The sequence below is a fragment of the Dreissena polymorpha genome, chromosome 15 (genome assembly GCF_020536995.1).
Source record: "Dreissena polymorpha isolate Duluth1 chromosome 15, UMN_Dpol_1.0, whole genome shotgun sequence".
NCBI classification, from domain to species: Eukaryota; Metazoa; Mollusca; class Bivalvia; order Myida; family Dreissenidae; genus Dreissena; species Dreissena polymorpha.
In genome coordinates, this window is record NC_068369.1 from 49,766,421 (window position 1) to 49,792,104 (window position 25,684).

The 25,684-nt window shown below is 36.0% G+C and overlaps 1 protein-coding gene and 1 long non-coding RNA gene across 6 annotated transcripts in view; both read left to right on the forward strand.

Moving 5' to 3' along the window:
- The window catches only part of LOC127859517 (hemicentin-2-like), a 44,457-nt gene that overhangs the window by 10,402 nt on the left and 8,371 nt on the right, over positions 1 to 25,684 (forward strand). For 2 of the 5 annotated variants that reach the window (XM_052397017.1, XM_052397014.1), the window contains exons 8-15: positions 666 to 893; positions 3,219 to 3,335; positions 4,267 to 4,385; positions 6,188 to 6,362; positions 6,636 to 6,914; positions 7,556 to 7,822; positions 21,667 to 21,798; positions 24,838 to 25,038. In XM_052397017.1, coding sequence (XP_052252977.1) covers positions 666 to 893; positions 3,219 to 3,335; positions 4,267 to 4,385; positions 6,188 to 6,362; positions 6,636 to 6,914; positions 7,556 to 7,822; positions 21,667 to 21,798; positions 24,838 to 25,038 — 1,518 coding nt within the window. The remainder of the gene's footprint in view (positions 1 to 665; positions 894 to 3,218; positions 3,336 to 4,266; positions 4,386 to 6,187; positions 6,363 to 6,635; positions 6,915 to 7,555; positions 7,823 to 21,666; positions 21,799 to 24,837; positions 25,039 to 25,684) is intronic. The other 3 variants (XM_052397020.1, XM_052397016.1, XM_052397015.1) reach the window with 2 other exon arrangements.
- On the forward strand, positions 1,747 to 3,114 carry LOC127859557 (uncharacterized). Its single transcript, XR_008039449.1, has 2 exons — positions 1,747 to 2,108; positions 2,254 to 3,114. It is a non-coding gene; the product is annotated as an uncharacterized LOC127859557 (long non-coding RNA).

Here is a 25,684-nt window from a genome sequence, read left to right on the forward strand (position 1 = left end):
ACCTATTTAGTTAAGCTTGATTGCATACAAATCCTGAGGCTTATTGAGACACTCTTGAATTATTTTCCTGAGAAGAACCAGTACTTGGCTCTCAATGCATCCAAAGCCTTAAGTAAACTGTGTCATTTTTTGAGTCATCAGTGATCCTATGCCAAAAATGTAAAATGGAACTCCAATTTAAGTTTTAATTATTATTGTGTATTATTTTACCTCTTTATTTGTACCTCTTATTGTTTTAAATTCAAATCCCCTTCACCAATCCCTGTATAATTTTGGTATTTTATAATTGTTATGCCCCCCGGATCGAATGATTGGGGGCATATTGTTTTTGGCCTGTCTGTCTGTCATTCTGCCACTCTGTCATTCTGTTTTGCAATAACTTTTTCAATATCAAAGATAGCAACTTGATATTTTGCATGCATGTGTATCTCATAGAGCTGCACATTTTGAGTGGTGAAAGGTCAAGGTCATCCTTCAAGATCAAAGGTCAAATATATGGCTTCAATGCGGCGCAGTAGGGGGCATTGTGTTTCTGACAAACACATCTCTTGTTTATCATGATGTACCACTATCAGACTATAATTTCATTTATGCTAATATGATATTGATATATGACATCATATGATATTGATATATGACATCACTCTGTGTAAAATTAATTCCAGCTGCTCCAGTGTTTGTTGGATCCATGCCGTCTGATGGTTCGTTGACAGTTCCCATCACTCAGTCAAACGTCGTGTTGGAGCATCGAATTGAGGGCCGGCCAAAACCTGTCGTGACGTGGTTTAAAGATTCCGTGCCGATTTCTTCGTTGACCAATCTGTATACTGAAATCACTGAGAGCTCTTACAGTCAGTTTAAATACACTGTCACTACCAGAATCAGATTCATTGGTAAGTCTTGCGATTTTAAGAACGGCATTGTGTTTGGTTTTAACTCTTACTTAATTGCTTTTTGATGTATTGATTATTTTAACCTCTTTTGCATAATCGGTTGTAATTGAGTATATTTGTTTGAAATCTTGAATATCAGGAATGCAAGTTCCTAAGTTGAATTAATTATTGACCTAATTGTCTTCATTCAGTGAATAAAGAAGAAAAGAAAAAATACAAATCGCCCCATTGTTGCAAAAAGGTGCCATGTGCCTTCTAATTTTAATGTGACATGGTACCTTTTTTTGCACCAACAGGGCGAAATTAATATGAATATGTTACAATCAAATTTTCTTATATAAGTCCATTTTCAACATTTTCTTAAAAATGTTTTGTTTAATATTTACAACTTGATAATTTTCAACATCAATAATTTACAATTATCTGATCTTCAAAGGTAACAAAGAAACAGAAATTACATTATTTTGTATTTATATCATTTTTTAGAAACAGTCATTTTAACGCTATCAAATTATTTCCAAAAACCTAATAACATAGTGATTTGATTCATTGATAATCAGATTTAACACTTAAAACGTTACAATTTCATGTTCTGAAAATTGACGCCTTCAGATTTCTTCTGAAATTGACAAGAAGGATAACTCTGGTGTTTTTTTTGGTCTGAGAGATTTGAATTGTATCCCTTATAATTTCCAGTTACTCAGGTTTTGAAAATGATTTGCTTGGTAAACTTGGATTTATATGTCATTTCTCAAGGCAAAGTTTGCATTCTAGGTCTGTGGGTTGAAGGTCAAGGTCACACACCATAGATTGATGTCTTTGATGTTTGTGTGGAATGTTCTTGGTTTTTTTAACATTTTTATACGCCCGTCTATGACGGGACGTATTATGGTATACCCCGCGTCCGTCCGTCCGTCCGTCCGTCTGTTAATGTCGTACGCTACGTCAAATATCCTTTGACAGATTTTCTTCAAATTTTAACACAATCTTAATATTGATAAACCCTGATCCCCTTTCGTTTTTGACGTAATTCTGAATTGTCGTTCCAGAGTTATGGGACTTTGTTCGTCAAAATTTCGTGATTTCATTGAATGTCCTACTGTAGCTATATAAAAATGTTAAAGTTGTTATAACTTTGGTATGCTTGGACCTAGAGTCTTGAAACTTGACATGAAGGTTGGCCAGAACTAGTAAGTAACCACTGGACATTTCAAGGTCATTCATTTGAAGGTCAAGGTCACTGTGACCTTGAATGTAAAAATGTTAAAGTTGTTATAACTTTGGTATGCTTGGACCTAGAGTCTTGAAACTTGACATGAAGGTTGGCCAGAACTAGTAAGTAACCCCTGGACATTTCAAGGTCATTCATTTGAAGGTCAAGGTCACTGTGACCTTGAATGTAAAAATGTTAAAGTTCTTATTTCATGTTATAACTTTGGTATGCTTGTACCTAGAGTCTTCAAACTTGAAATAAAGATTGGCCAGTACTAGAAGATGACCACTGGTCATTTCAATGTCATTCATTTGAAGGTCAAGGTCACTGTGACCTTAAATGTTAAAATGTTAAAATTGTTATAACTTTGGTATGCTTGGACATAGAGTCTTCAAACTTGACATGAAGGTTTGCAAGCACACTTAGATGACCACTGGTCATTTCAAGGTCATTCATTCTAAGGTCAAGGTCACTGTGACCTTAAATGTTATTGTTGTTCATGTATCCTACCGTAGCTCAAATATCCCCCGATGGATTTTTTATACGCCCGTCTATGACGGGACGTATTATGGTATACCCCGCGTCCGTCTGTCCGTCCGTCCGTCCGTCCGTCCGTCCGTCTGTTAATGTCGTACGCTACGTCAAATATCCTTTGACAGATTTTCTTCAAATTTTAACACAATCTTAATATTGATAAACCCTGATCCCCTTTCGTTTTTGACGGAATTCTGAATTGTCGTTCCAGAGTTATGGGACTTTGTTCGTCAAAATTTCGTGATTTCATTGAATGTCCTACTGTAGCTCAAATATCCTTCGATGGATTTTTTTCAAATTTCAACACAATCTTAATATTGATAAACCCTGATCCCCTTTCGTTTTTGACGGAATTCTGAATTGTCGTTCCAGAGTTATGGGACTTTGTTCGTCAAAATTTCGTGATTTCCATGCTCATGTACTTATAAAATAAACCATGTATTCAAATACAAATAAACTGAAGTAAAAAAATGATTCAAAGGGTTATTTATTACCTTACTACTTCATTGGCGAACGACGGGCGTATCATGCGCTCATGGCGCAGCTTTTATTAAAAATGCATTAATGTTTGCTCACAGGATCGGATCGTGACCAGAACCGGCTACAGAGTGACGACATTGGTAACTACACTTGCGTGGTGTCGTCTGCAGCAACGCCCCAGCCAAAGTCGCAGAACATACGTCTCTCTGTTGAATGTAAGAACCTAGACCTTTCAATGTTCAGTCCATCATGTAGCTATCTTCGTGATGTTAAAACTATATTGGTCGTATCTTAATACCCATGCCTCTCAAAACAAAGCCTTATGTACAGAAGGAGTTAAAACATTGAAGCAACAACAGTATTTGTTATTAGATCACATGATAAAACTTTTAACAAAAATTACAAATTAAAATATGTAAAAATGCAGCAAGCTTTGCAAAATAAAATCGAAGATTTTGCCAAAGCTCATAATGTCAAAATTAATATTACAGTCTGCAGAGGGTAATCAAGGACAACACTTTCCAACTACACTGTTATTTTATTTAACCCTTTGCATGCTGGGAAATTTGTCGTCTGCTAAAATGTTGTCTGCAGAATTTCTAAAATTAGCATTTTCTTCGATTTTTTTCAAAGAATACTATCAGAATAGCAAACAGTTTGGATCCTGATGAGACGCCACGTTCTGTGGCGTCTCATCTGGATCCAAACTGTTTGCAAAGGCCTTCAAAATTCGGTTCCCGCATGGAGAGAGTTAAAAGATACCTCCTTTGAACCAAAATTAACATATACTTGGAAAGTGTAGTTCCTAATGAGCCTTTGTGGACTGCACAGCCTAATCTGGGACAACCTTAACCCTTTGCATGCTGGGAAATTTGTCGTCTGCTAAAATGTGGTCTGCTGAATTTCTTAAATAAAAATGTTCTTCGATTTTTTTTCAAAAAATACTATCAGAATAGCAAACAGTTTGGATTCTGATGAGACGCCACGTTCTGTGGCGTCTCATCTGGATCCAAACTGTTTGCAAAAGCCTTGAAAATTCGGTTCCAGCACTGAAAGAGTTAACACTCATGCATAAAGCCCATTTTTACTAGATTGCGGCCCAATTGATCACTGATTCTTAGCTGTAATCATGTTTTGTGGTTACAGTCGAGCCGTTAATCAAATCCAGTGCGAGAGTTGCGGCTCAACTTGGGGAGAAGACAACCCTGACCTGTATCGCAAATGCAAATCCACCACCAACTTTCTTCTGGAGCCAAAATGGACAGGTTAGCGTACTAAAATAAAAAAAACAACTTATACCAAAACACACTTAACCCAGCAGGATACTTCTCCATCTTATAATAACTGAGTGCTAATTTTCACTATTTCAGACATTGAGTTACTAATTTGTATATGTATATCTTTGTATTAGTAATTCCATCGCATCAAAATTATTGCCTTATTTCATTTTGGTATTGTTTACGCTCTGTTTAATTTACTGTATCAATATGAGAAAGAGGGAAAAGTTGTTATGGAAAAATTGCCACAGTTATTTAAAATATTGATATTCCTTATTCAGCATAGTATATGATAAAAACAAAAACAAAAAAAACAATTTATAAATTATAAGAAAAATGAAAATAACAATGCTACCATTTTCTTTGGTGTTCTGTGAGTAAGATTCCAATTATCAGCTTTCAAAGATTAGAGCAGTTAAAATTGTTATCCTTATTTTAAAACTAAATTCTGACAATAAGCTGGTGAATAATTAGCAGTGGGAGATCTTATATGAAGAAATCAAGGGTATTTGGACTCGGTGGAATATCGATGTTAATTCACGAGTGGTCATATAAAATTATATTTTCACGAGTGGCACGGTGAAAGTCAAAATATTTTTTTTTTTTTTTGTCATGAGTGAATTTTAATCAATATTCCACCTAAACCAAACATTTTCCTTTCATTTGTATGCTTTTTCCACCATTTATTTACATTGTTAAAGAGTTTAACTGGAGAATTTCGCTGGAATAATGACATCATTTGGTCATAACAGTTACGTCATTTCACAGTAAAACAGTAAAAATTATTGATTACTTTTACTGTTTATTTTACTGTTTGAAACAGTGATTTATCAATTTTAATTCACCAAAATTTTCTTTTAAACCGACGGAAAGTATACAATAAACAAGAATATAAATGTGAAGATTGTGTGGTCATAGCCCCGCAAGTAGAGTGTTTTATGTTTATGACACTATTGTGTCTATGACTTATATAAATGTCAACTCTAATGAGCATTACCGAGTCCGATAACTAATTTTAATAACAACACAACACGTGCTACTGCTAAGACGTTTAATATAGAAGTGCGGTATCAGAAAACAGGGTACAGGGTTGACGTTGGTGGGAGCCGTAGTCTGTTTCACAATATAAATAGTGGTAGCTATATATATAATACTAGTGTTTTTAATAATAGAACATAGAGGATAACTTAGAAGTAGCTCTGTTGGTTGCCAGGCTGTCTCCCTGCAAAATTGTGTGGAGCCAACAATTCCCTCATTTCTCAAGAAATTTAGTTGAGTCCCACCCTGGGAAAAAGGAGCTTTATGCATTTGCGACAATGGTTATCCCAGATGAGCCCTTGCAGCCTACACAGGCTAATCAGGGACGACATTGTCCGCATTTATGGTATTTTTCTTATAAAGGAAGTCTCTGCTAACCCTTTCCCACTTAGATAACGTATGTTAACGCATTTGTAGTCCCATAGAAAGTTAAATTTAATTAAAGACTTTTCTTACTAAATTCAAGTTTTAAAGGCTTCATTTCCAACCCTTAGATACTAATGAGCAGCAAACTGCATAAAACCTGAACAGACTGCGAGTTATTCGCAGGCTGTTCTGGTTTTATGCTGTTTGCACAAAGCCATTTTCACTTTGCTTCTGAGGTGGAAAGGGTTAAACAAAAATCCATGGTAGGCGGAAAGTGTCTTCCCGGATTACCCAGTGTGGACTGCACATGCTAATCTGTGTTCACACTTAATGCACATGTATTTAGCCCCTTTTTGGCAGAGGCTCATTTGCTAATTCCATTTCAGGTGCTTGCCAACACGTCTGGGAGATTTCAAAGGCAGGAGTTGACGGGGGTTATTGCCCAGTACAGAGGCATCTTAGAAATACAGTCTGTGACCGCTGGGGATTTCGGCCAGTACGACTGTCAGGTCACAAACAACAAGGGGCAGACCTCTGCGTCCGTTCAACTCTCAAGGAAATGTAACTAAACTTGTGTAAATTTTATAAAGTTCATGACAATTTACTTTGATTAAATTTCAACAGTGTATGCGACTATATTGAAATAATATATATCGCATTCTTAACCTTTCCCCTACTCAGAACCAAGGTGAACATTCTATTTGCAAGCAGAATATCATTCAGTTGTATGCTATTTGCTGTTCACCAGTTTCATAGCATTGGATATAAATGTAAGATTATCAACATTAATATGATAAATTTTCCACTTGATTATCAAATTATCTCACCCTTCAGCAACTCCCGAACAGCCATCCGACGTCATCTCGCTCGAGCGAACCTGGGAATCAGTCCAACTCCAGTGGACCCCTGGATTTAATGGAGGCTTTGTTCAGGCATTCTTCATTATGTTGCAAAGTGTCTATGGAAACAAAACTGTGGAGGTGTACCCACAAAATGTGACCAAGTTTAACATTACGAGGTTAATGCCACAGACCTCTTATACTTTCTCAGTGTATGGAAACAACGTATTGGGCAAGGGAGCCTACTCAGTACCATTTACTGCTCAGACTGAAGGTAAGAGTTGTTTCCCTATAAATTATTTTCCCATTTATGAGCACTACATTCACTACATTATCTAATTATCTTTTAGAATGTTTCTATAACATTTATTTTTATTATCAGAGGTGGTATTATTGTATTAAAATGAATATGAAGTTGATTTGAGACATAAAAATCAAACAACTCTACTGTTTAGCCTCCGATCCAAACTTGTCACGACTGCAACTGCATCATTCAATTTAAAGTCACTCTAAAACTCGCACCATGTGGAGACAGCGTGTCATGATTTCCTAAATCCGAGATCAAGGTCACACTCGAGGTCATGATTAGAGGTCAGATGAAATAAAGGCATAATGCAGCTTGCTGAAAAATTTCACTAATTCTTTACAAGGGGATCAAAACTTTGCCAAAAAGTTATGTACAGTACAATCATCTATTTTTATTGGCTTGAAATTTCGTGTATTTTCAAAATTAAATTTTTGCTTGAACACCAAAATTTGTTGATGTCCGATTTTTAGCAACAAAAATGTATGGAATTTGCGTCAGTCATATTCAAATGTGTTTGTGTAACATTAGTAGTCGGTGAACCCACGACATCAACAAAAATGTTTGTATTACGAATAAAAATGATTTCAAATTATTTATCTCTGCTTCAGTTTTGGTCTTCCCTGCACTCAACAAAGTCCCAGAGTTCAAAGTGGAAGATAAGAAATTGTTGGTGCCTAACGACTTAAACCAATCATACTGCCTGCGCGTAGAAGTCAGCAACGACAATAGGAGAACGTGGACTGTCATCGAGCCTTGCATAGCGGCTGAGGCAGGGGAGATCTCTCTCGATCGTCCGGGCGCCACTGACGTTAACGTTTCCATTTGCCTTGTTTACCGTCCGGATGTGTGCGGGGAACCAGTTTCCAGTAAGATTAGTAAGTTTTTTACCTGTGTAATGTTGAGTCAAATAGCTCGATTGAACTTATCTTCTGGATAATTGTTTTCGCCATTAAACCTTTCCCCGCTTAGAAGCAAAGTGAACATGCTTATATGAAACCAGCATTAAACCAGAATAGTCAGGCTGTTAACAAATTTCAAGAAAAATATGTGGGTTCTCTATTCTTTTTGTTTGTCTTGTCAAGTTGATGTAAACTGTTAAAGGCATTGCAATGGTATAAATATCAGTGTGTTGCCTAAAATGTCTCCAGTAAAACAAGTTAGTTTTTTATTATTTTCCTTCTTTTTGGTTTTGTACATAATTTCAAAACATAGGTTCAGAAGTTTTTTTCATCTCAATTGAAGTAAGGTGTGGCATTGGACAGCACCATTCTTTGTTGCTGTCTATTTGTCACTATTTGTCTCTATGATTTCATTGCCTGGCATTGGTTGATTTTTAGCTCATCTATTTTTTGAAAAAAAATTATGAGCTATTGTCATCACCTTGGCGTCGGCATCTGCGTCGGCGTCTGGGTCCGGTTAAGTTTTGCGTTTAGGTCCACTTTTCTCAGAAAGTATCAATGCTATTGCATTCAAACTTGGTACACTTACTTACTATCATGAGGGGACTGGGCAGGCAAAGTTAGATAACTCTGGCGTGCATTTTGACTGAATTATGTGCCCTTTTTATACTTAGAAAATTGAAAATTTTGGTTAAGTTTTGCGTTTAGGTCCACTTTTTTCAGAAAGTATCAATGCTATTGCATTCAAACTTGGTACACTTACTTACAATCATGAGGGGACTGGGCAGGCAAAGTTAGATAACTCTGGCGTGCATTTTGACAGAATTATGTGCCCTTTTTATACTTAGAAAATTGAAAATTTTGGTTAAGTTTTGTGTTGAGGTCCATTTTATTCCTTAAGTATCAAAGCTATTGCTTTCATACTTGCAACACTTACTAACTACCGTAAGGGGACTGTTCAGGCAAAGTTATGTAACTCTGACTGGCATTTGGACGGAATTATGGGCCCTTTATACTTAGAAAATTGAAAGTTTGGTTAAGTTTTGTGTTTTGGTCCACTTTACCCCTAAAGTATCATAGATATTGCTTTCATACTTGGAACACTCGCAAACTATCATAAGGGTACAGTAAAAGGACAAGTTGCATAACTCTGGATGTCATTTTTACGGAATTATGGCCCTTTTTTGACTTAGTAACTTTGAATATATGGTTAAATTTTGTGTTTCGATCCACTTTACTTCTTAAGTATCAAGGCTATTGCTTTCAAACTTCAAATACTTTCATGCTATCATGAGGTTACTGTACCTGGCAAGTTGAATTTTACCTTGACCTTTGAATGACCTTGACTCTCAAGGTCAAATTATTAAATTTCTCTAAAATTGCCATAACTTCTTTATTTATGATTAGATTTGATTGATACTTTGACAAAACTACTCTTACCTGACATACCACAATAGACTCCACCCAAACCATCGCCCGTGCCCCCCCCCCAACCCCCCACCCCTATTTTTTTTTTTTTTTTTTTTTTAAGACCATCTCACAAATGACCACCACACCCTCACACTATACCCCCCCTCCCACCCCACCCCCTCCCCAATTTTTTTTTAAACGGTTAAAAAACAAAACTATTTATTTTGATTATTTTATGTTTGAAATACCGTCCAACCATCGCACCCAAGAATCCCCCCCCCCCACCCCCCCTCCCCCCCCACCCGAATCCCCCCCCCCCCCCCCCCTATTTTTTTTTTTTTTTTTTTTTTTTAAGATCATCTCACAAATTACCACCACACCCTCACACTATACCCCCCCCACCTCACCCCCCCCCCCCATTTTTTTTTTTATGAAACGGTTTAAAAAACACAAATATTTATTTTTATTATTTTATGTTTGAAATACCGTCCAACCATCGCACCCAAGAATCCCCCCCCCACCCCCCCCCCCACCCCCCCACCCCCCGATTTTTTTTCCCTTTTTTTCGCATTTTTGGAAGAAAATGTAATAAATGTCCACACCCCCACACAATGCACCGCTCTTCACTCCACCCCTCCCTCCTTTGTGATTGAAAATGAGAGTCCCTTCACCTTTAAAAAGAAAATAGATGAGCGGTCTGCACCCGCAAGGCGGTGCTCTTGTTTATGAGGTCACTGTTGCAAGTAATGGTATATATATATATATTATGGTTCTAGTCCTTTAGTTATTCTTGAATTAAAACATGAATATTTTATTTCGCAATTTGGAATGATTCACTTTCCATTTTGGTCTGACGTATAGTTTGAAAACTATTAAGTAACATAATAGAATGTAGATCACATGCAAAATTAATGTACAGATAATGTAAATACAATGTTTATGTTAATGTAATCTACGTTCTTTTCGTTGTTGAGACAAATCTTCATCGTTAAAATGCAAGTAACAAAACACAGTCATTTAAATGGGATGTTTTGAAGGTGTACATAGTATTCATCGCTTCTTTCCAATGATGAGATTATTTATTGATGGCAATCTGTAAGCATTGATGGGTATCCGATACATCAAAATTGGTCATAAATGTGAGCGATTCATGGGTAGCGGATACATCAAATTGAGTGAGCGATTCATGGGCTATACATTAAATGCAAGTAAAGCTGATATTGTGGTATTGATTTTTGAGAAATTGACAGAATTTCAATACTGGCTGCATGAGTGTTTGATCAGCGACTTGGTTGTAAAGAGGTAGATAAATTTACACAAGAAATCTCGATGTTTGCAGTTTTAAAGGTATAGTGATCGACACTGGCTTATCCTATTTCCATTTCTTTGACCCATTTTCCTGTTCTTTAACTGGTCGTCTGTTGGCATTTGCTTAATGTTGTAAACAAATATTTATATGGAAGAAAAGATTCTACACAAGAAAATTGACAAATAGTGTTGTTTTTTTTGTTTTTTTAACTTTTTGGAAAAAGGTATTTTGGTTTCAAGACTAGTAAATTAAGTTTGTATTAATTATAAATGGGCTGTGCTCTGTGAAAAGCATGTGCGTAAAGTGTCATCCCAGATTAGCCTGTCCGCACAGGCTAATCAGTGACAATACTTTCGGCGTGTATGATATTACTTGTTTCAGGCAAGTCTCTTCCTAGAACAAATCTAGTTTAGGCCGAAAGTGTCATCCCTGATTAGCCTGTGCAGACTGCACAGGCTATTCTGGGATGGCACTAAACACACATGCATTAAACCCCCTTTCCAGAGAGCACAGTCCAAAATGTATGTAAACATAAGTACTGAGGTGTGCAATCTTCATTTTATTGACTGCATGATCAAGGAAGCAATGTGAAATGACGTCTTGAAAGTACAAAATATAACATCACTTTTAAATAATAAAATCTCTTTATAAAGTTGTAGAGTTTGGATTTATGAGCAATTTGTTAACCTTTGTACTGTGCAGTTTGATCAGATTTTTTTCAAATATTTTTTTTCAATATCTTAATAATAAAAAAAATTACATTAATGTGTTAGTTTTTCAAACACATTTAATTTCATGTATCAAAATTACTTGACTTTATTGGCAACATGTTTGTATTTCAAATTATTATCTTTTAAAAACAAATTTGGCACATAAGTGAATTGTTTGTGTTTAATTATCTTCAAATATTAATATTTTGTTCAATGGTGAAATCCTTTATAATTATTTGAAGTTTTTAAGATATGTTTCTTAATTAAACTCATGTTTTCTTTTGCAATAATGTTTAAATTACATAGATATGCTTACATTATTGTATGATATTATACTACACAGTCATTGTCACTGGATTAATTGTAGACTTAAACAGTAAAATGCAATTAAATTAAATTCTTTTCTCAAGCTAATAGAGCTGCAATTATGCTTGAAAAGAAATTGGTTTGTTCGTTTGTAGCTTTCACAATGAATTGAGGTAAAGGTGATTAATGCCATTTTGTCATAACCGTCCTTATAATAACTGTACTTAGTAGACATCATGTCTACTTGAAACTTGCCAACATTTACTGGACTTTTATCTCCTGTTTTTTTTTAATATGAAATTGTATGTATTGTTTGTTTGATATCATATTTTATTTATTTATTTTATCTCTTTGTACGATTAATTTATGATCCCTTTATTTTATGTACTTACTTATATGTTTAAGTTATTATTTATATTGATTTATGTATTATAATCTATTTTCACACATGCTCTCCCATACAATACTGAATGACTAATACATCTAGCACTGCATATTGCTTGATATATAGAAGTCATTCATTTATGCACAGGTGCATAGTGACTGTCATTTACATGTATTCAGTCTATTAGTGTCAAATTTCTCTCCTTCCAAAGCGTATTTTGCAGTGTACAAACACCCTGTTTTGATAACATTTGTTGATAAAATTAAACTGTATTGATGTATCTGAAGTTGTATCTAAATATACAAATATTGGACATAATCTTCAAAGGTATTTCACAAGTTACAGTTTATGTATGCACTCTCCCAATTTCCCCATATGGGGCCTCATTGAGTGCCCCAGGCTGTATCACCATTTTGCACTTCAGTAATTACGTTCCACCTGAGTAAACAGGTAAACCAGTCAACTTAGCCTGTCGGTGAGCATGTAAATTGTGTGATGGGACAGAGGTAAACTTGGTAAATACACTGGAATATTGTTCCCAATAATGACTAGTGTGGACACTCATAGCTGTGCTATTGTTTAAAGTATTGATCGTTCTTTTGAGGCATTTTACTAAGTGTGTTGATAACATCAGGGGAGACGCGCTTTTCGTGTATGCCTGTGCTTGTGTGTAAACTTCACTACTTTGTCCAATCAGTGTTTGACCTAATTTGAGTTTGAGAAACAGTTGATTTAACAACAAAATTGTCTCGAAATGTAGTTCTTTGTGTGTGAACATTCGGCATGGATTAACTTTCAACAGTCCATCTGTCAAGACAATTCTTTGTGTTTGGCCAAACTGATAAAAATGTCGGGTAAGTGAATGTCCGATTTCTAGTTTTAGTAAGTTACTTTGTTAGATGTGCAACTTTCTGTCTTGCCTTGCTGTTGGGCTAGCTCTTTACTCTTTAGTGACCTGGTTAGAGTGTCTGACTACCACTCTGCATGGATGTTGCAGGTTTGATTCTCCTGAAGCTCAGAATTTTCCACTTTAATGACGACAAGGCAAAAAGCACTGTGAATATGGAAATGGGTCTGAGCTTGTATAACAGTTTCTCGGGGAGGGCCATGGCAGTTGCAAGACATGCTGTAGCGGGCATGTCTGGATCATGAAGCATTAAGAAAGGATAGAGTCTGGTGAAATAAGGTCACTTCCAGCAGCATTGCTGTTGGTCTTGCTCTTTAGCAATGCGGTTAGGGTGTCTGACTACCACTCTGGTGGTTGCAGGTTTGATTCCCCATTGAAGCTTTGGGTGCTGGATGTTTCGGTAAATGACCAGTTCGGTAAATTGATTTATAGAGTAAAAGTCGTGGATGTTTCGGTAAATTGATTTTATATAGGAGGTATACCTACAACGAGGTGTTAATGACACCTATTATCGGCTTACAATAACATTGGGGGCATTTATTTGCAAACTGTGGATTACTTTTGAGTTGAGTAATTAATGCCATGCCTAAGGTAAAGAATTTAGTTAATTTTACGATTTAAATAACGCAATACTGTTGTTTGGTTTTTAAATTGGTGCTTTTATTTAATTAACAAAATTATAACACAATCTCATACGTAATTACGGCGTCGTCGGCGGGGATTTCGTCGTTCAGCTCAAGGTCATCAGGTAAAGACGTGTCTACCACTGGTGTTGGTCGTTCGTACTCTTGGGCTAGGTCGAATGACACATCTGGTATGGTAGTGTTACCCCCATGTCTTAGATCTTCTTGTGCAAGATTTCTGAGTGGCGATACCGGGATTTCAAGTGGTGGTGGTGGTTCGTCGACGTTCCTGCAACCATTACAGAACCACTCTATCTGTACCTCACCACTGCGCAGTTGCATGTACTGCTGATGGGTAATTTCTAAAAATAAAAATAAATAAAGCAAAGTTATAACATAATATGATTTTTATATTTACAACCATTATCTGTTAATTTACGTTAATTAAGGCATTACTTATGATCAGTTTTAAATCACGACATTACAGGCGACAACACAATTCACAATTTTAATGTATCTATATTATCACTAAGAAATTACTAAGACTTACCGGTGTGTCTACGGTGACTCCATCTTCCACATGAATCACATGCAATAGCGTGCGCACGAGAAGTGACCTCAATATTGCAGTAAATACATGGATGTTCAGCCATGATTGTATGATACAGTAAAAGAAATCATCTGCCTATATACATACTTTAACATTTGAGCAACAACACTTACCATAATTACTCGATAACCCGCGAAAATTTTCTCTTCATCCTCTCATTGATTTCTTATTTGACAATGACCATGATAATTTTATAATTACCTAATTACATAATAATGTTATTTTTACCACAAATAAACATCCTTTGATGTCACCACCAGTATTTTTTGGTAAACATGATTAAAGAAGGAAAACGTTTGTTTATTTCACAGTTTGAAAGTTACTGGTCGTGTATGTAAAAACTCGGCCACCAGTGTTAAAGCATGTTCACGATCTAAACATAAATATCTAGATTATTTTAAGAATAATACCTTATGTGCAGAACTGTTTGTAGGAAAAAAAAGCGAGAAATTTATTTACATACGAAACAAACATATTTGATCTTATTATTTTAAACCACCGAAAATTAACCATTACATAAACATGAGGTAGTTTGCCAACATAATGAATATGTTGCCCAGCTCTTGCCACGTGGAGGCCACCTCTTGTAAGAGCCACATTATTATATTTTTTTAACTGCTTTAATTAAGGTATTTATCAACTAAATGTTTAAAAACATATATAAAATACAAAACGATCATGACCTTAATATATAATTTACCTCCATCGATTAGAAATTTAATAGGTTGCAAGCCTGGATAATTAATAATAACACTTTGCAAACATCGTACATTTAAACAGATAATTTAATTAGTACCAAACAACTCAATTAATGTACATCAAAATTAATCCACAGTTTGCAAATAAATGCCCCTAATGTTATTGTAAGCCGATAATAGGTGTCATTAACACCTCGTTGTAGGTATACCTCCTATATAAAATCAATTTACCGAAACATCCACGACTTTTACTCTATAAATCAATTTACCGAACTGGTCATTTACCGAAACATCCATAACCCGAAGCTTTAGCTGCATGCATGTCTGGCAGATTTACCTAATTTCTGACCAATGTCCAAGTTAACACATAATTAGACAACAAGGACCGTATCAGACAGGCCGTTAACTGCCCAGGTCAACTTTGTACACAATGTCCATCATCCCATTAAACTTATAAACCAAAAAAAGCAATCCTGTTGTACTCATGACAAGGGATATTAAACCATCATTTTGACCATTACAGACTTGGCAAAAGACAGCATGTCTGTCGGACATTGATAGTAAAAATGTCGAAAGGCTGACAGTACTGTATACATGTATGCAAATTTGGCTTTAACTTAGTTAAAGCCAAATTTTCATATTCCCACAAATTGCAAATGTATTGCGGACCCTTTTAAGACCAATACAATTAGCAACGGATCAAAAAAAAAATCCCTTACATATGACAGTGTAAACTGTCGGTAAATGTTGAACGTGTTTTTGCCATTAATCATGCCATTGGCACTAAAATAAACACACATGGGCACATTTGTGTCCAACGGAAGGCTCAAAAGACCCTCAACTACCTGAACACTGGAATTGCACCCCATCATCTGAGCTCATTTGGAATCAAATTCACTTGGAAGTTACTTTTAATGTTAAAAGCTGAAATTTTAATGTTAGTGCCAGTTAAAATAAAATAAAAAAATATTAATCATGATTCGGCACATTAGTTACATGTATATAATGTGAAAAAACAAGACAAATAATAAAAAAATCTTAAACTGTCAGACTTGGAATAGAGGTACATGTAAAAGACAGTCCTTGCCTCATTTTAATTGGAAACACCAGCCCACAATGCTTAACATTACAAGAACAAAGACATTCTAGAAAGCAAACTCTGAGAGAGAAATTTCCCTTGCATGTGTGGGAAGAAGTCTGGTATTGCTAGCTGGATGCTAATGAGGCATGAGCACTACACATGTTCACTTTCCAGCTGAAGGAAAGTTTGACAAAATTGCTCAAATGTTTACTGACTGGATTGAGTTTTATAATAGTTTGTATAAGGCTAAAGAGTAAAATACATGTAGCCATGCTGTGTTCAGAAAAAAATTGTCATTATAAATTGCATATTGTGTCTGCAATATTTTTTACAGTAGCACACAATTATTGACAAATTAAGAAAAAATGGCACCTTTTGCACATGATCCCTTTGGGTAGTCAGAATTAAGTTACATGATCCCTTTGGGTAGTCTGAATTAAGTTACATGATCCCTTTGGGTAGTCTGAATTAAGTTACATGATCCCTTTGGGTAGTCTGAATTAAGTTTTGGTCTACGTTGTCATCTAAAACACTCATACAAAATGTTGGCTATTAGTAAATATTTCTCAAGTCAGACATGATCATGTTTAAATTTGGCTTGTTTCTATGGTGTATAAAGTAAAGTATTTTAAGGACTTAATACAATTCTGATGTGGGGCTAGATTTCAGTGAATGCTTTTTTTCTTCTGCCTATTAAAGGCATCAGATTACGAAAACACTTTGTACAGACACACAATACTTAGCAATAACACAACATCAGTCTGTTTATGTAATCCTGATATGCCATATCTCATGCGGAAAACAGGCTTCAATTGCGAAGGTTTTTTGTTTAGAATATATACAAATGTTTTGTGCTGGAGAGAGAGCGAGAGAAGTTGAGTAAAAGTGGCAAGACTATTAATTTTATACTTGCAAGAAAGAAATTCACGTGGGTGTGAACTGTTTTTGTGAGGGAAAATTTCTTAAATAAGTTTTGAAAATCAACATTCTAACATCCAAAACTTTAATGATTTGTATTAATAATAGTAAGTTTTTATTCAGTCTCCAGAATGCGATGTTTTTATACATGTAGCAATTTAACCCTTTTCCACTCAGATGCAAAGTGAAAATTGCTATGTGCAAACAGCATAAAACCAGAACAGCCTGCAAGTAACTTGCAGCCTGTTCAGGTTTTATGCTGTTTGCTGCTCATGAGTATCTAAGTGTTGGCAATAGCCTTTAAAACTTGAATCTAGTATGAAAGGTCATTAATTAAATTTAAGGTTCTAAGGAACTACAAATACTTAAAAATATGTATCTTAAGGGTTAAGGGTTTACTGATCTAGTACATAAAGCTTTCACATTGTCTTTAATACTGAAGTTATTGGCTCACATCTGGACCAAGATTGATTCAAAGCTACAGAGCAGTCTTCTAAATTACAATTTCTGTCATGAAGTTTCTTTTGCTGAATGCTTGAAACAGTTTTAGTAAATCGGCTACTTGTTTCTTATAGCCTTGGTAATTTTTGCAGGCATTAATTGATTATGATTTAGATGTGATTCTCTTAGAGGTACATGTACACTATTATAGTGACTATTGACATTTACTCCCATTCAGTGTGGCATACTACATGATTCATCTAGAGGTTCCGCCATGGACAATCGCATTGACTCCCATTCATGTTTAACACAGGTCTTGGATGCAGCAATCTGTACAATGCTCCATCATTTGAATGGTCATGCCATTATACTCCGTATAAAACTGGGAATTAATACAGGGCGGAAAGGATTGAATGACAATCAATTGGCTCTGACATTTGAACGCTATTATTGTTAATCAATTATCAAATTCTTCCAATATGGTATAATAAATAAATAATGTTCAAATTAGGAGATTTATGTATGGGAGCCTAAAAGTTTATAATATTAACCAATTGGTGCTCTTTGGTGGACAGTTCATCTATTTTCTTTGATATCCTGTTATGTTATGAGCAATTGGTTGTGAGGAAAGACAAGGTGTCACTTCTAGAACTTGTTATTTCCTTATTGTGACTAAATCACATTCGTTGCAACATGTTGAGTTCATGTACATGCATTATTGTGTTTGTAGCACAATGCACATTGATCTGTCATGATTATGTACACTGCAGTGTTGTTTGTACCAAATTGGGAAAAGTACCAGTACCGTACACATTTGAAAAATAAGCGTGAAAAACCTGAAATTGGGACAATTCGCATCGTGAAATATTCAGATAGGGAATTATGGGTCTTTTTAATTACTTTGTATAAATTGCACAAACGCATTCAAATATACAATAACATGCATATTTAGCCAAGTAAGTTTTTCAGTTTCGTTGCTCAATTTATATGTTCACATGCATGCAGATAATGCTGCTTTTGGAACATGACGAAATTGTTCTTTCTTTTGGGAATTTTTCTGATGGCGATCAAGAATTTTGTAGTTTTTCCTCAATTGGGAAAGTGCATTTACCCTAAAACATCTTCTTCATAAACTAATGGAACCGTTACTTATTGGTAATGCAAGCCTAAGTGCCTAGGTATTTTAGACTGTGTAAGTGTAAACACTCTCTGATGGTAAAGTAAATCTACAGTACATACAATTTTGTATCATCAGGCCATTAGAAATGCTATACAATCAAGCCTGATCATAGACCTGTTACTTTGTAGTGTTGTTTTTTTGTCGGGGCCATTCAGTATAGCAAATATATATTTCCTATGCAAATGCTTAAATATCTCCGGTGAAGGTTTCCATACTGAAAAGTATATTTTTATCCCCACCGAAAAAAAATTCGCAGGGGATATAGTAATTGGTCCTGTCCGTCTGTCCGTTCGGCTGAAACTTCGTCCGGAGCGTAACTCCAAATCTACATGTATTCAATGGATTTACTTTAAACTTAAAATATAAACAGATGGCAACTAGGAGAAGAGCAGTGACCAAGAACCATAACTCTATCTACCTTAGTTTTTGAATTATCTCCCCTTTTATATAACTTTAAAGTAAATTTTTGTCCGGAGCATAACTCTAAATATACTAAAGGTATTTACTCGAAACTTGAAATATAAACAGATGGCAACTAGGAGAAGTGCATTGACCAAGAACCACAACTCTATCTACCTTAGTTTTTGAATTATCTCCTCTTTTATATAATTTTAAAGTAAATTTTTGTCCGGAGCATAACTCTAAATCTACTGAAGGGATTTACTTGAAACTTGAAATATAAACAGATGGAAACTAGGAGAAGTGCAGTGACTAAGAACCACAACTCTATCTACCTTAGTTTTGAATTATCTCCCCTTTTATATAATTTTAAAGTAAATTTTTTGTCCGGAGCATAACTCTAAATCTACTGAAGGGATTTACTTGAAACTTGAAATATAAACAGATGGCAAGTAGGAAAAGTGCAGTGACTAAGAACCATAACTCTATCTACCTTAGTTTTTGAATTATCTACCCTTTTATATCAGGCCTGTTTTATATAACTTTAAAGTAAATTTTGTCCCGAGCATAACTCTAAATCTACTAAAGGGATTTACTTGAAACTTGACATATAAACATATGGCAACTAGGAGAAGTGCAGTGACCAAGAACCTTAACTCTATCTACCTTAGTTTTTGAATTATATCCCCTTTTATATAATTTTAAAGTAAATTTTTGTCCGGAGCATAACTCTAAATCTACTGAAGGGATTTACTTGAAACTTGCAACTTAAACAGGCGGACATTTTTTGTCCGGAGCATAATGAATTATCTCCCTTTATTTGTTTTTACAAATATTAATATTCTACTCTCTAAAACAAATGTTGTCATACAAGCAATTTCATTTCGGCAGGGATTTGGCACTACTGTGACAAGCTTTTGTTTGAATTGATACATAATCATTCAGTGGCCCTGTTACACCTTAGCAAAGCTAATTTAAGTGTAATACAAACACTTGGGTTTTAAATTTTAAAGCATTTAAAGGCGAAGAAACAACAACCCCAAAAAGCAAACTTAATTCCCCCTCCCCTAAAAAAGGGTCCCCTGGGCATGATTTCCAATTATTTGGTAAGAGAAAAAAAAATCCACTGCTGTGATGGAGTAGGAAAGCATAGTCGAGGCTGCAATTATGAAACTGTTCAAGGCCATTCATGTTTTGTTAGCATGCTGATGATATTGATAAAGTGTTACTGTCATGCAGTGCTATTCATGAGATTGTTCATTGTATCTGCTGTCATCACTATTGATCACAGTCTCTGTTGTTAAAAGCTTTGGTTGCTATGGTAATAGTGCGTCTCTGTCATTCCAACTATTGATATTGTCAGTGTCAACTGAATAAATTACGGTAATATGGGTGTGGCAGGATAATAATTGCTATGGCTTGGATGTGATTTTGTGGACTGAACAATTTCGAATCAGTAATTGCGTTGAAAATTTGTTTGTTTTTTTGACTGATGTCTCTTTTATAAGTAACAGTGTTTTCCTTTTTTCTGCCTCTTTTATAAGTAATGGTACGGATGGCAGTGTTTAAGCTCAACATTTAAGGTAAGATTAAGCGGTGTTGTAGGCATAAACCAGTAGATTGTATTGACTTGAATTGACAGTGATACTAAGAAACCAACATTTTAATGTTAGGTTGCCTGGACAGGCAACTGTCTTCAGTACTTTGGTAGCCTGGGCAAAGAATAAGGAGCTCAGAACCAATTATCTAATACTTAAAAGAAAACAAAATAAGACTGACAACAATATTACATACCCTTTGATGAGCCTTAATCTGAAGTCTTTAAAATAAAAGAAAGTTGTAAACTTAAAACTGTGAGGAAAATGTTTCAAGCTTTTCTAAAAAGCTAGTTGCCAAGTCAGATTGCAAACTTTAGAAATTGACCTGTTCAGGCCTAAATCTACCCGCCCCAGGCATATGGGCAACCACTAATATCTATCCCTGTCAGTTTCTGGTCTATCCGGGAGTCATGAATACATTGAGCAGTCAAGTGGGGCATAATGCAGGTGAGAGAAAGTGTAATGTAAACAATGAGAGGATGGGGTCTTGAGGATGTGGTCAGAACATTGAAGGGTTGCTGACCAGTCCATCTGTGATGATTAGATGTTTATACAAACAGACAGGCTCTGGTGAAATTGAATTGTCTAGGATCTAGGTCATTTCGAGATGAGCAAAGATATGATAATGATGACCCTTCATTCTTTGTTTGGCTTAAAAGTTGGAGTCAGTCATAGATAGGGGTTGTAAATTATGTAACTGAAATGCAAAAGCTTCTAAATTTGCTTGTCACTTGCCCTAGGCTTTTGTTTAGACACAGTGGTTGAACTTGGCAATTGGTTCCATTTGTAATTCATGTGTCCTATCTGAATTTCTACAGAGCTAAAGCAAGCACAAAATGTCATATTTTCGCATCCAGGCTCAGGGTTTTCTGTGTGATTTGAATGATGTAGGGAAAAGCCTGGAAGGCTAAGGGTGCAGTATATGAAATGTTAATTACATGTACAAGTAGCATATATATGAGACTCACTGGAAAACAGGGCTTAATGCATGTGTGTAAAGTCTCCTCTCAAATTAGCCTATGCAGTCAGCACAGGCTGATCCATAACAACACTTTTTGCTTAAAAATAGATTTTCACTAAGAAGACACTTCCATTTGAAGAAAAATACCATAAAAACAATATGTGTGGTCCCTGATTAGGCTGTGCAGACTGCACAGGCTAATCTGGGACAACACTTAACGCACATGCTTTACGCCCCTTTCTCCGTGAGCGTGGCTCATATGTATGATGACCATGTAATTTCAGACGAGGCAAGCACCCCTGACCTGACCAAGGACCAGGTGATCATCATCGGCTGTGTGTGTGCGGCCATCTTGACCATACTGCTGGTCATCCTCGTAGTGATCCTGTGTAGACGCAAACAGAAAAATAAGAGCAGTAAGTAGTGGACCCATGCTGCAAAATATATTTTGGAAAACTAATGATATTTATGCCCCCGAAGGAGGGCATATAGTGATCGGACTGTCCGTCCGTCTGTTCGTCACACTTTGCGTTTAGGTTTAGAAAAATACTCATAACTTCTATGTTGCTTCAGATAGCAATTTCATATTGGCATGCATGTGTACATGTATATGGACAAGACCTTTCCATGCACCAAATTTTTACCCCTGTGACCTTGAACTTAGGGTCTGGGTTTAGGTTTCGAAATCTGCGTTTAGGTTTAGAAAAAAGCTCATAACTTCTATCAAGCGTTTAGGGGCATAAGTCATCCTATGGTGACAGCTCTTGTTTAAATTATATATTTATAAAAATGAAGAACTGTATGCACAATCTGTTTACACTAAAAACTTTAACACAATTTAAATTCTTTAAAAGTAAGTATTTCTGAAAACTTGTAACAAAATATTAACATCCTACAATAATTTATTTCATTAAACTTTATACAAAATTACAATTTTATAAGTTATATGATATTAAGGAAAACCTATTACAAGTTATAATTTTGTGTATTTAAGTTTTTTTCTAAAATCATTTATTAACATTATAATTATGCCCCCCTTCGAAGAAGAGGGGGTATATTGTTTTGCTCATGTCGGTCCGTCCACCGAATGGTTTCCGGATGATAACTCAAGAACGCTTACGCCTAGGATCATGAAACTTAATAGGTACATTGATCATGACTCGCAGATGACCCCTATTGATTTTCAGGTCACTAGGTCAAAGGTCAAGGTCACAGTGACTCGAACCATTAGACTGGTTTCCTGATGATAACTCAATAACGCTTACGCCTAGGATCATGAAACTTCATAGGTACATTGATCATGACTCGCAGATGACCCCTATTGATTTTCAGGTAACTTGGTCAAAGGTCACGGTCACGGTGACTCGACACAGTAAAATGGTTTCCGGATGATAACTCAAGAAAGCTTGCGATCAGTAAACTTCATGGGTACATTGATCATGACTGGCAGATGACCCCTATTGATTTTCAGGTCACTAGGTCAAAGGTCACTGTGACTTGACACAGTAAACTGGTTTCCGGATGATAACTCAAGAAAGCTTACGCCTAGGATCATGAAACTTCATAGGTACATTGATCATGACTGGCAGATGACCCCTATTGATTTTCAGGTCACTAGGTCAAAGGTCAAGTCACAGTGACAAAAAACGTATTCACACAATGGCTGCCACTACAACTGACAGCCCATATGGGGGGCATGCATGTTTTACAAACAGCCCTTGTTTCTTTAAAATCTGATTCCTAAAGTCTTTGATAGTTACACTTTGTGTGACTGTTAAGACACAAGTAGATGGATGACAGTGTTCCCAGTATCAGCCAGTTGCACTATCAGTTATTAGTATATGAAAATATGAACCTCACTCAGGGAAAACTGGGCCTGATGCATGAGCGTAAAGCGTAGTCCCAGATTAGCCTGTGCAGTTGGCATATGCTAACTAGGGAAGACACTTTCCCCCCAAACTGGATGTTTGTTTGGAAAAGGTTTCATTTAAACGAAAAATTCCATAAAAGCAGAAAGTGTCGTCCCTAGTTAGCCTGTGCCGACTGCAAATGCTTATCTGGGACAATTTTTTTGCACAAGTATTAACCCCAGTTTTCCCAGAACGTACTTCATACATAGATTACTTAATACTCTGGTTGCTAAAATATTTGGCAGTTTGTGTTGTTATGACATTAGAAGATATTGTAATCAAGGTTGTGAAAAGATTCTTATAACCTGTCATCCGTCTGAGCATTTTAAGTATACCACAAATGTAGAAATAAGTACATCGCTTTGAAAGCCATTGATAATGTAGATTTCAGAACTCAGTTGCACAATGGCTGAATTATGCGCTTGACAGGGGATTGAGGTAATTACGGTAATGTTCAAATAGATCATTTGGCCTGAAGGTCGCCCTGTTAGGTAAGGATTGGAAATGTACTTGTGTCAGGGTTAATCATCAACATTGATACCATATTATGATTGTTTGAAATACAGGGCTTGTTTGTTTCCCTGTCTTGGATACAAAATGGCATGTTCCGAAACTTAATAAATTCACAAGGGTAAAGATTGCAATAAATTTGATAATTATGTTGCACATGATGTCAGCACATTTTCTTTCCTTTTCAATTTTGACCGAAAATGGAAATTATTAAATAGAAATTGGTTGAAATTGATCTGTGGCAAGGTGTTATTTATGTTTTTTTATGACAGTGACTTGTAAACATGAAGAGTAGTAAGTATTCACAAAATATTGTTAAATTATCAGGGAATGCTGGGAATTCCCAAATTTTCGATTTAATTTGTTAACTCTTAAAGAATGTTTAACAAATTTACATTTTAAAAGGACATCTTACATCCTAGATTTACGGTATTTGCAATGTGTAAGCCACGTTACGAAGTATGAATGCAAATACAATAAACATCAGCCCCCTGACCCCCTGTTTTTTTTCAGGCTTTTTTTACCTCCGACCCTTTTAGCCATGAACATGGAGCTTACATGCTGTTGTATTTTAAAACTTTCACACCACATTGAAATTACTTCAGATTTTACGTTTTGTTTTGCGAATACCTGCTTGGTCTCTTATTCTTCATTCATCAAACAGACTTGAACAAATGAGTTAAAACCTCCATTATCCTGGAGTCAAGAATTTACATGTACTTCATTTGATACTTTCTCTGGAAAAACTGGTCCTAATGCATTTGGGTAAAGGTTCACCCCAGATTAGCTAATGAAGTCTGCACGGACTAATCAGGGAGGCCACTTTCCACTTAAACTTGACTTTCTGTAAAAAAAAGACTTCTCTCAAATGAAAAATAACTTTAAAGCGGTAAGAGTTGTCCCTGATTAGCCTGTGCAGACTGCACAGGCTAATATGGGGTAACATTTTATGCCTGAGCATTAAACCATGTTTTAGCAGTGCAAGGCTTATTTATAAAACAGACTTGGGTAATGATATCTTATGATTCTTTTCAGACCACACGAACGACCCACACACTGCACGAACAGTTCAACAAGGTAGTAACGGTGTGCTGCCTCATCAGAAAACGGGGAATAACTACAACTCAGGTACGAGCTCCAAACCACTTGCCAACGGGCGCCTCGACAATATCTGGAATCCCTCTTACTCGAGGACTAATGATTCTACTACTAACACTCAGACTAACTTTGTGTCGTGTAAGTGGCCGCAAGGCATGTTAACACTCCCCCTTAACCCTACCGTGCCTATGTTCAAAATGGCCACCTTTTGTCTTGACCCCTTTCCCCTATATTTGGTTTACGTGTACAAACTATTTCCATCTTCATGCTTGCAGCAACCATGCAGGGATATAAATACAACAGCTGTAACAACCCCCCCCCCCCCATCCCCCAGCCATTGGTTTCCAAAATGTGTAAATAGCCAAAGTTTTCTCACAAAACCTAGGGGCCCAGCTTTAATAAGCTCTTAATCTTATCTTATCTATCCAAGAAGTTCTGAAAGATAAATGGTTAGTTACTCTACATACTGTTAGTACATGTGTATGTATCCATGTTGTCACACACCAACTGTATGGGGTTACTTCCATGGTAGTTACATGTTATCTTTTCTCTGGGACCCTGCTAGCTCAGAGGGTAAAGCCCAGGACTGTAAACTTACATAATCCGTGAGTGGGCACTTGTAGTCCCTTAGAAAGTTTTATATTTAAATTATGACCTTTCTTACTGTATTCAAGTTTTAAAGGCTTTTGCCAACCCTTAGATACTGATGAGCAGCAAACAGCATAAAACCTGAACAGCCTGCGAGTTACAGCCTGCTGCATGTTACTCCCAGTCTGTTCTGGTA